At 36.1% G+C, this 12125-nt stretch overlaps 1 protein-coding gene across 6 annotated transcripts in view; it reads left to right on the top strand.

Annotated features, from left to right (window-relative positions):
• LOC128175591 (transducin-like enhancer protein 4) overlaps nt 1-8033 on the top strand; it is a 29927-nt gene extending 21894 nt beyond the window's left edge. For all 6 annotated transcript variants that reach the window (XM_052841344.1, XM_052841346.1, XM_052841345.1 and 3 more), the window contains 5 exons: nt 1349-1450; nt 2576-2833; nt 3326-3408; nt 4157-4337; nt 6503-8033. In XM_052841344.1, the coding sequence (XP_052697304.1) occupies nt 1349-1450; nt 2576-2833; nt 3326-3408; nt 4157-4337; nt 6503-6610 (732 nt within the window). In that variant the 3' untranslated portion in view covers nt 6611-8033. The remainder of the gene's footprint in view (nt 1-1348; nt 1451-2575; nt 2834-3325; nt 3409-4156; nt 4338-6502) is intronic.
• Nucleotides 8034-12125: the final 4092 nt, after the last annotated feature.

Raw genomic sequence — 12125 nt, 5'->3', positions numbered from 1 at the left:
TCTTGTTTTCCTTGTAACGTTTCCAGGTAAAACATGTAAATGATATGCAAATACCTGTACAAGTAATAATTGTGCCTTGCAATACTTTGTAAATGAGGAGAAATTGACATTTTCACCAGTAAACAAGCGGCTTTAAGCAGTTGTGTCAGTTAAATTGTGTCTGATATTTATGTTTCGTAATATTTTTTGATGTCTGCACTGCTTGCGGTATTTATGAACAATTGGAATCTATTTTCCCTCCCTTTAAACATGGTGTGGGAAGAAAGAAAAATCTGCAATTTCTGGTATTTTATGATCCATTTCCATTTGCCTGCACACTGAAATAGAAAAAAGAAAATGAAAAAACAATCACATTTTCAAATTTGACAATATGCTTTTTTGAGGGCATATCCCAGTGGTGATTTTCGAGAGGAAAGTCTCTTATAGCCTATTATTTTTGTACTTTTCTCTACATCTTTATCAGTAATTGATTTCATTTCCAGTACTCTTTAGGCAGGCTAAATGTAATGGAAATAATGCTGGGAAAATGCCCTTTACTCCCAATTAGATGTTGTATATACGTGTTAAGAAGCAGGCTGTTTTGGATGTACTTAAAAAATAATGCTTAATTTTGGAAAGAAAAGTGAATACACAATACATTATACTTGTACAGATGTAAAATTAAAATGAATATGTATTGCAAAACAAAAATTCGACAGTTGATTTCATGCGATGAAAAAGTATTCATGCTAGCTTAAAAAAATCTAATTTTACGATAAATTTATTACCAAAGAATAAGAAGAACCAACTAATCCAGAAATATGTTTTAGTCTCCGTACTTGTTGCCCCTCCCGAGTCATATTTCAGCGGAATGTGATTAATCTTTGGTTTGATCGGGATGATTACAGAACACTGCACAATTTGTCTTTACGTGTCCAATTCAGTAGGAATTAGTCTTACCTCACACAAGCTCCTAACTCGTACATGTCACTGTCCTAGATCTAGTCAGTCCTAATTAAATTGAGGCAAAGGCTTGTAGGTACGGTAGTATGACACATGACAAAAAGAGGACGGGGGTATAATACTAAGATTACCGTACAAGATTTTAGATGAATATCACTGATTGCAAGCTGAGAGAGTATAATGCTAATTTAGTATTTTTTTAGTACCATATATCTGTCTTTTTTTCTAGGATAATTTTAAAAAATGCATTACCGTTCTAAGTTATTTTTTTTTTAGTTATTAAAAAATATTTAATTGTGAGAGTAGCTGATAGGTCTGTAGACTAACAGTATTGAACTTTAAATTTCAAGTGTCTGCCACAAGACTACCTTTTTGTGATAATAGGTTTCGTTTTACTTTTCTTCAGCAAAGAGACAACTACATCCGATCAATCAAGTTACTTCAGGATGGGCGGACCCTCATAGTGGGAGGAGAAGCCAGCACTCTATCAATATGGGATCTTGCTGCGGTAAGTATAACTCAAAATTATACGGGCAAGGAAGATCTTCCACAAAACCTGCAGTCATTTAGAATATTAATCCCATCAATGCTGTACCTATGCTCTGTACCGATAACTGACACTAGAAAAAAAAAAAAGCTTTTTTAAAAGCTGCTTTAATTAAGACACATTTTTGAACTGCAGGGTGAAGGTGAAAATAGAACAATTTTTTCATATTATAACTATGAAATATTTTTAATAGAGAGTTTAGATTGGTACACTACTACAGTGCAATGAGGATGGAGGGGTGGGGGGGGAGGTTCAAATGAGTGAAAAAATGCAAAGGGATCAAATTTGTGTTGGAGGGGTTGGGGGATTGGAGTGAGTGTTTTAGTGTGAAGTTGGTAGATGATCAGTCAGTGGTGGAGCAGTAGTGTGACTACTACTGATACTATGCGTCTCGTCCTCAAATGACTCGGGGTTTTGCGGGGTTTGCGCTGAAGAGGCAGTGCGGTGAATGTAAAGTCTAATGGCTGTCGACAAATGAATGCTAGGGAACCATTATGGCTTGGAATCAATCCATTGGCTGCAGGCATTCTCCGTCTGACTTTTCCTGTATTTTCGTCAATACAAGTGTTTGGACAATTATACTTATTCATTAGACATCATTTAGGATGCAGATTTTAGCCTAATGGATGTAAAATCTTGGAAGCTTCTCACTCGATGACTGAAAGGCATAGAAAGTGGATTTTTTTTTTCATTTGCTTTTCTCCTTTATTTTTTTTTTGTTGCTGTGAAATAATAGTAGATTAAGTATTGAGGAGAGTATAAAACACCCAGTGACAGTAATTATTTCAGCAGATCATAATAACCATCTTTGATCTGGATTACATGGCTGTCTGTGTTATTTTCATGAAATGAATGGCAGAAAGGGCTAAAGGGGAGACTAGGGGAATTCTTTATGATCACAAATATCTCCTATGAGGGCTTGTACTATGTCATGATCTGTTTCACTTCCTCCTCGAAGCATACCGCATGCACTTAAACACAAGTGATTATATAATGCTGTTTTGATTATTTTACCTTAAGTCAAAAAAAAAAAACCCCAAAAAATAAGGTTAATGAAGCTAAATTTTTTCCTTCTTCATTATATAGCCCACTCCGCGCATTAAAGCAGAACTGACTTCAAGTGCTCCTGCGTGTTACGCTCTGGCGATCAGCCCAGACTCCAAAGTATGCTTCAGCTGTTGCAGTGACGGAAACATCGCCGTTTGGGACCTTCACAATCAGACTCTGGTACGACAATTCCAGGGGCACACAGATGGCGCCAGTTGTATTGACATCTCGCCCGATGGCACCAAATTGTGGACCGGTGGTCTGGACAACACGGTCCGCTCTTGGGATCTCAGAGAGGTAAATTCATCATTTGAATTTAATTTTTGAATATTAATGATCAATAAAGTTAAATTTTTGGAATTATTTAAAAATGGATTTAATTTTTGAGATTTTAAATTTGTTTTTGGGCATCTGTTGCCGATAAGAATAATATCAATGTAATAGTGCAGCCTCATATGAACAAATTTGGCCTAAAATAAAGGAAGAATGAATGAGATGATTATATCTATAATACGAACTTAGTATATCAAATCGCGGAGATTTCTCTCTCAGCTGTCAGGTCCTAATCAACTTGTCAGCCCTGGTTTTTCCTTACAACGTACACCAAGGATATGGAATTACAATTTTTTTTCCTCTAACTCCGGAAAGATCATTGCTGATACTGTTGGGTATTTACGACTGAGCGACTGCCGTCTGTTGTCGGCAGAAAGCCTACTGATGAGTGACTAGGTCCTCTGTATCAATGTTTGGATGATGCTTTATTGATTTCTCTTTATCTCCAACCCACAGGGAAGACAGTTGAAGCAACACGACTTCAGTTCTCAGATCTTCTCCCTTGGCTACTGTCCAACCGGCGAATGGCTAGCTGTAGGGTAAGTCTGATGATCCCAACATCCCCGCAATCCCAGGGTACCCGGCTTTTTAATTTATCGTTACCAGGGGGCGCCTTTTAGTGTTCGGAATGTCTAGTCCTTTTATTGGGGGGGAAAAAGTGCATATCGTACCCAGTTGGAAAAAGAGGTAAATCCTATTGTCTATTGAAATAAATTATTGACAAGTTGGTAATCATTGTGTTATGGGCTTGTACTCGTCCTCTGTAAAGAGGCCCGTAGACTGGAATGGCTGAGAGGGACAGTAGCTATAAACGGCAGAAATCAATCCGATGTAGGCAAATCCTCATAATGGCTTCTAAACATCCTCAAGGTCTTGAGTGAGCATCAAATGAAATCAGTGCTCTTATTCTCCAATCCAATATGTCATCTATTTTTTATTATACCGATGTTACAATTTAAAAATTCAATTTATTTTTTAATTTATTTCAACCAGTTATATGGAAACTATAATTGAACTTTATATTTAAGTGATATATTGGATGATGATACTGAGATATATGAATCAAAGTTAAAAACATAACATTCTGGACTTAGCAAGAAATCAGTAAAAACATATTTTGTAGACCCTCTCCCCATTGCCTCTGTTCAGTAATTTATTAACTTTTTAAAAAATGTTGAACTCTACAAAAAATTCGTAACCCTTTTTCCGCATTTCAATTCAGTAATATAACTTTAAATTGGATAAATTCAATGAAAAGATATTAAAAATTTATGACTTTTTTTTTAGAATGGAGAGCAGTAATGTGGAGGTACTCCACTGCAGTAAGCCGGACAAGTACCAGCTCCACCTCCACGAGAGCTGTGTCCTCTCCCTCAAGTTCGCCTACTGCGGCAAGTGGTTCGTCAGCACTGGCAAGGACAACCTCCTGAATGCCTGGAGGACTCCATACGGAGCCAGCATATTCCAGGTCAGTGATCCAGATCATGGACAAACCATCTCCGTTTTTTAACCCCCCCCCCTTCTGTCTCTCTCAATCTTGTCTGTGTAATGTTAGCACTCCCCATTTCCTTTTTTTATTTATTCTGGTATTTATGTTCAGTTTTGTTATGGAAGTTTTCCTTTTTAAACATTTATTTGATTGTTTATTTTCCCCTTTAAGGAACTTTTCCATAAATACATTTAATTAGAAATTATTTTTTTTTTAGGATTTTGTGTTAATTTATTTCAAAACTTTTAGACTTTTGTAAATACAAGTACCATATAAATTTCCTTGTTAGGTCACCTGAGTCACTCAGGTGACCTATTGCAATTGGTCTTCGTCCGTCGTCGTGCGTCTGTGCGTCGTGCGTCGTGCGTTAACAATTTTACATTTTTAACTTCTTCTTGAAAACTACCAGGCCAATCGTTACCATTTTTGGTGTGAAGCATCTCTATGGTAAGAAGAATCTAAATTGTGAAATTCATGGCTCTAACACCCCTGGGGTGCCACGGGCGGGGCCAAATATGCAAAAAAAGCCAAATTTTCAAAAATCTTCTTCTCTACTCCCACGTATGTGAGGAAAAAACTGGTTGCATGGTTATGATGTCCATGAAGCCCTCTACCAAAATTGTGAAATTTATGGCCCCTGGGTCAGGGGTTCTGGCTCTAGGGTGGGGCCAATATGACCATATAGTAAAAATGTATTAAGTCTCAGAAAATCTTTTTCTCTACTACCATATATATTTTATAAAGACTAAATGCATGATTTTAATGTCCATGAAGCCCTCTACCTAAATTGTGAAATTCATGACCCCTGGGTCAGGGGTTCAGGATCTAGGGTGGGGCTAATGTGGCCAAATAGTAAAAATGTATTAAATCTTAGAAAGTCCTCTTCTCTACTATTATATATAATTGTTAAAAACTAAATGCATGATAATGATGTCAATGAAGCCCTCAACCTAGCTAAATTGTGAAATTCATGACCCCTGGGTCAGGGGTTCAGGCTCAAGGGTGGGGCCAATATTGCCATATAGTAAAAATGTATTAAATCTTAGAAAATCTTCTTCTCTACTCCCATATATATTTGTTAAAAAATAAATGCATGATTATGATGTCCATGAGACCCTCGATCAAAATTGTGAAATTCATGACCCCTGGGTCAGGGGTTCAGGCTCTAGGGTGGGGCCAATATGGCCATATAGTAAAAATGTATTAAATCTTAGAAAATCTTCTTCTCTACTACCTTATATACTTGTTAAAAACTAAATGCATGGTTATGATGTCCATGAGGCTCTCTACCTTCATTGCGAAATTCATGACCCCTGGGTCAGGGGTTCAGGCTCTAGGGTGGGGCCAATATGGCCATATAGAAAAACTGTTTTAAATCTTGAAAAATCTTCTTCTCTACTCCCACACCTGTGAGCAAAAAACTGAATACATGGTTATGATGTCCATGAGGGCCTCTACTAAAATTGTGAAATTCATGACCCCTTTGTTAGGTGTTCAGGCTCTAGGGTGGGGCCAATATGGCCATATAGTAAAAATGCATTAAATCTTAAAAAATCTTATTCTTTACTCCCACACATGTGGGCAAAAAACTGAATACATGGTTATGATATCCACAATATCCTTTACCTAAATTGTGAAATTCATGGCCCCTGGGTCAGGGGTTCAGGACATGAAAGGGGGGGGGGTGCAATATGGCAATATAGTGTTAATGCATATAATGTTTAAAAATATTTTTCTCTATTCTCACACAGCTGTATAAAAAAAACTGACTAAAAGTTATGTTAACCAGGAAGTCCTCTACTGAAATTTAAATTTTCATGTCCCCTCAAGGATGGAGTGCGACTCTAGGGCAGGGCCAAATTGGATGTATAGATGTCAATGCATATAACATTAAAAAATTATCTTCTTTACTCCCACACACTTGAAAGGAAAACTGAATTCATGATTTTGTAGACCAGATCTTTTAGTTTTTCACCAAAATAATAGGTTTCACAGTTAAAATTAAAAATTAAAATATTTTCTACTCCAGTATGAAACCTAATTAATTAGATGCATATATGAGACTCAATGACAAGTTTGTTAATGGAATATATGCTACTCAGGTGACTGTTAAGGCCTATTGGCCTCTTGTTTTTTAATTGCAGTCTAAAGAATCATCCTCAGTCTTGAGCTGCGACATTTCAACAGATGACAAATACATTGTCACTGGATCCGGCGACAAGAAAGCCACATTATACGAAGTCATCTTTTAAAATCCAGGGCTCTTCATGTGTTGAAAAAACACTGATTTTTTAAAGGTTTTTTGTTTTTTCTGGGAGAACAAATCCATTCTCTTCTTCAGAAATATCAGAATGGCAGAAAAACCTGAAAAATGGCAAAATCAAGTAGGGATCTTAAGAAATCCAGAACAAAACCTGCAGAGCAATCGAACTATGTGTATTTATCTTTGGAATGATTGGGAAATGACTGCTGCAAAAATAAGCTGCCATCTTGGGTTATGCTTGAGTAGGATAGATTACCATGTCAAAAGAAATGGATATTTGGTGCATAATTATAATTATCAAAGATTTGGATGAGAGAAGAAAGGTATAATGAATTCCTGCTGTTTGGGACGAAGGGCTTGTTTAATTAAGCCAACGATATGAGGTTGTGTGTACCAGACATTTGCAGACTGTGAAAAAAAAAATTGATAACAGGAATGAGATGTGCAGACTGTGAAACACAGAATGAAGAGAAAGCAAATGTAGAATTCTCCGTGAGAATTTCTGGCATTTATTACGTGGTGACTAAAGTGTGGTTTGAAATGTGCAGGAAGAAAATTACTTGTGACAAGGATTCTGGAGTAGGATTCACCATTAGGGTTTTTTTCCCCTCTGGATGTGTCGGACAGATGCTTGTAATTATCTGAATTACACAGATAAAATATACAAGTTAAACAAACATTCACCTGACGCGGATCTCGGGAGGTAGTGCTATTAGACAAATGATGGCTTGTACAACTATTGACCTGATTGGATGTTTTTTTCTTTATCAACAAGAGAAGAAAAATATTACAATTCTTGCCCCCCCCCCCTTTGTAGTAGTCCCTGTGATTTTTTTTCTAAATGAATAAAAAATATATTGTGTGACAAAATTAGTATTTTTTAAAGAGAAGTTTATGTTGATGCATTTCGTTTTGATTATGAAATACTCGTGAATGCGCTGTTGTGAATATGAAACGATCATCACTTTAACTGTGAAAGATGTCTGATATTTTGAATATTGGACAGACCAAAGGCAATTGTGTTTGTCATTGTCAGCTTTTTACATTCTAGTGTGTGGCAAGTGTAACACTTAATTCCTTAGAAAACAGAAGACGTCAAAAATAGTTGGTGTCAACATTTATCATTGAATTAAATCCATGATTGTGAAATATTGGAGGAAATGTGAATTGTCTGCTTGTTGTGTTGTGAATGTAGCTAGAGCCATTCTGGAGAATGTATGTTAAATTTGGTAATGCTTCGGAAGTACTGTTCTTTCTAAGCAACGAGAGAAAGAGCGAGAGAGTGAGAGCGAATGAGTGATTGATAGAAAGAGAGGAGAATGAGATGTGATAGTATACACTCTCAATGTAAAAAAAAATCATTTTCAAACACCCATGTTTTCATAGTTCATTAAATGATGAAAAAAAGACAAGAGCTTCTTTATTTTTTACATGGAAAAAATGAGTAATCTTTAGAAGAAGAGATTTTTCAGTAGATATGGTCATTTTGCTGAAGGTCAGAATATTCCGTTCTCTTTTAAATGATGACAGCTTTTACATGCATCCATGGCTGTAATAGGGAGTTGATCAATTAACACTTGATCAATAGCTTCATAGTAGACAAAAAGTCGACAACTGCAGACTGAGGTCTTCTTGACATTAAGAGCAGTCTGTATATGGTTATCTAGAGTCTGTCGACTAATCATTGTATTGTCGGGGTGGGTGGGTGTGTGGGTAGGTCTGGGGGAGATATATCAATGCTGTAAAAGAGTCATTTTCTTGAATTAGAGTCTGTCGACAGATCATTATATTGTCGATGTGGGTGGGTTGGTAGGTCTGAGGGAGAACTATCAGTGCTGTTAAAAATATCTCCAGATATTTTGTTGACTTGTGTATTTCCGTTTGACAAAAAGGCTACCCACTCCCCCTTAAGTCAACCATCTGAGACCAATTTCATCTTCACTCACAGGCATCATGCATGGTGGATCGAGTGAAGAAATATCCTTGGGTGGTGTATATATATATATATTCCACTCCAGACAGAGAGATGTCAGCTCAGTGATGTATTGTAGTCGGTTATGAGTAGACACAATATAGGAGTGCTTCCACGTCTCCATTTCTTAATTCAAAATCAGAATTAAAATACGTTTGGTATTTGTTCGCCTGTTGTCCATCTGGAATAACTCACTTTAAATAGAATGTGTCGGGGCAATTCACGTATATATCGTGGTCTTGTTTATATATATACATGCATTGGTCTTGGTCCCGCTACATGAACGAGCTCTTGGGTCAAGTTAATTATTTACATTGTCATGATTCATATAAATGGCCATAATTTAACCGTTTCATCACCTTTTTATGGTCATAACTTTCTGACATTTTGAAGTTTTCTGCCCTGTTTGGTATATCTTCTGAATCTTGTTTTACCCTCCAACTCTAAACACAATATTTGGGCATTTCTCTCACTTACATCTTGAACAGAGGCATTTATCAACATGCCAATATAACGAAAAACTTTTTAAACAAAAAAGGAAGGGGGGGGGGGGCATGTAGATGATCGATTGGAAATTGATCATTAATGTTCTATAAAGATTTCCTGTCAAATTAATGTCCAATAAAGCGACCGCTGCACTTTGCTCATCAACTGCTGACATTTATCGACATCAAACGTTTGAACCCAGGTATTAATTAGCCGAGATTTACACATAGATTACGAGGAATAGAGATAAAGTATATTAAAATCAAGAGACAACTGTAAACAAAGATATTACTACGTATAAAATGTCATCCAGTGGACTTTGACCGGTGACTCATGAAAGCATGTTATTGACATAATCCTGCACAAATCTGTGCATTGTAAGTGTTGTATTGTTTATCTCGTCATATAGAGAGGATGGCTTTTTATCCTTTATCCGACAAAGCAGTCGACACTTTTGTGCGACAAAGCAGCAGACGACAGATGTATAACATTTTTAACAAAACAAAAATAACAACCCAAGGTACCTAAAAGGACATGAGACAAATCCAACATGAAATGATACACTTCTATAAAAAAGAACTATGAAGTTTTTAATGTTAATCTATTTTATTTATTCTCTTAATCATATCCATTTTTGTAGCTTAAACGGTTGACGGTTTTGGTTAAAATGATGTCTTGCCCGCGGGGTAAACCTCATGCACTTCTGCTGCGTTTCGAGTTCTATCGTTGCTAATGGAAAAACACGAGGCGTTATATTTGGAATTATACCCGGAAAATAAATCCAACATGTAACAAAAACTTGTCAATTTCTCCACCGGAGAGCGATATTACATGGCAACACAGCGGATTTAATCAAAATCCCTAACTCATTGGATTCGCCGGGTCGACTTATCCTTGTTTTTTCCCTATGTGTACTTTATCAACTCAATTTCCTTATGCAAAAGAACTTCAATATCACATACTTAACCGAATTTACACCAAGCTACTTTTGTCGCTGAGCAACCTTGAATTTCACTCCGATATTGGTTTTAGCGATTGTTTAAAGAAATTCTGACAGGACTCTTTTAAACAATTCAACAAAAAGTGTATTGCTTGGTTTGGAACAAAGCGGTCTGGTGAAAACATATTCCAGCATTTATTTATCACCATTAAACGCACAAGCTAAGAGGTAGAGGGTATTGGGGGAAACTATCAGTTCTTCTGAATGTTTATAGACCAAATTGTTGTCTTTGCAATCTCGATAACCAATCCCAATCAAAAAAAAAAAAATAAAACAACCCAGAGAAATCTAGTAGCGTCGCGCGAGAAAAGGTACTATTGGATTGATATCAGAAACTGACAATGACAATGACAATGACAATGACAATGACAATTTCTTTATTCTCTGAACTGCATAAATTACAGTGTTGAGAAAAATCACAAAAAAATTTTGAACAATAATACATATAGTATATACATTGCATGCATTGGAGTGACAATACAAAAGTGAGAAAAAAAAATGAAAAAGGGAAAAAAGTATGATAAACAATTAACCTAGAGAGCTAACTCTCTCAATTATAACTTTAATGAATTTACACAGATTAATCAACAATTTTTTATTACTAGTATTAAAGAGTTGTTGAAATTTGTAAACATTTGGTTGTGTGTAGAAGTATGAAGGTATGTATAAAAATCTCTTATCTTTAATTGTTACATCTGTACAATGAAATAAATAATGAAATTCATCTCCTATCTCAATACAGTTACATATGGTACATATACGGTTTTCACGAGGTATATCATACCATCTACCTTGTTCTATAGGCAATTTAGCATTACTTGTTCTGAACATACAAAAAGATTTCTGATATTTGTATGGCAGATCTAATAAGTATTTTTCCAAAGATAATGTAGTTTTAAAAATTCTATAGTTAATACCTTTTGATGAATTATACATTTCACTAGAAACCCTGTGACGGAACAAACAGTTATTCTACGCTTTTGAAGATGCTTTCCTTCTTTGTCTTAAATGCTTTTAATTGACACTTTAGTACTTTGTTTATTTAGGGACTAACATGTACATGTTCCACCTGATGTAGCAGCCTATAAATATCTCCCAATGTTTAACAAGGTTTTGTTATCTGCCTTTGATGGACAGTAATTTCAGATATAGATGGACAGAAATTTGGTGGGGGGTTTTCTTTCTTTCTTTCTTTCTTTTTTTTTTGCATTAACCAGGATTTTGATTTTCTATCATTTAAGGCGATTACTGAAGACTGGAGTGAATGGTCGAGCGTGTCTGACAATTAGTTCTAAATTTAGATTTTAATCGAAAAATTGATGCTATAATTTAGATTTTAAAAATCTATATACATGTACATGTTTTCAGATAAACGCATCCAAACCTGATTGACTACATAGATTTTAAGAGTGGTCGATATGTTTGATGCATTAACAAATTAAACTGGTTTTCCTAGTACTGTATCATTTAATCTACAGTAATACAACACCAAGCAGAAGCCTGAAAGAGGAGCAGGCGTTCAGTCACCCCGAGATAATCAAGATCACACCGAGGCAGGTTGTTACTGATGCCATGAATGTTGTTAGACAAGTGGTAACGAGGCTCCCGCGTTATTCACGTTACGTCACCAGGGGCTCATAATTTACCATACTTTCATTTACAGGTAAAAAATTATGGGTCCAAAAAATGCAGGTAAGAGTGATTACACGAACTACTTTATCGACTGTTTACAGGTGAAACGGGGGTTACTGGTATAGTAGTACAAACAGTGCAAAGGGAGATGCTTTGAACAGCTGTTGGATGTTTTGTACAGACTAGAAAGTATCAGTCTGAACTTAGTGGTGCAACTTAAAATGTGATGTAAATCGCTTTGATAAGGTACCCGGCATGTAATGATTTCTTTAGTACCCGGCATGTAACGATTTCTTTAGTACCGGTATGGAGGAGTTTCCTTATGCGGTGGAAGACTTTAATTATGACAAGTACACTTTTACCCATTGGAAAATACTAGTACTGTGGCTTGAAAGTGTATTGGCGAGACAACGA

Source organism: Crassostrea angulata, chromosome 3 (assembly GCF_025612915.1).
Source record: "Crassostrea angulata isolate pt1a10 chromosome 3, ASM2561291v2, whole genome shotgun sequence".
Taxonomy (NCBI): domain Eukaryota; kingdom Metazoa; phylum Mollusca; class Bivalvia; order Ostreida; family Ostreidae; genus Magallana; species Magallana angulata.
Note: the sequence above shows the minus strand (reverse complement) of the source record. Positions and strands in the feature narration are given on the sequence as shown.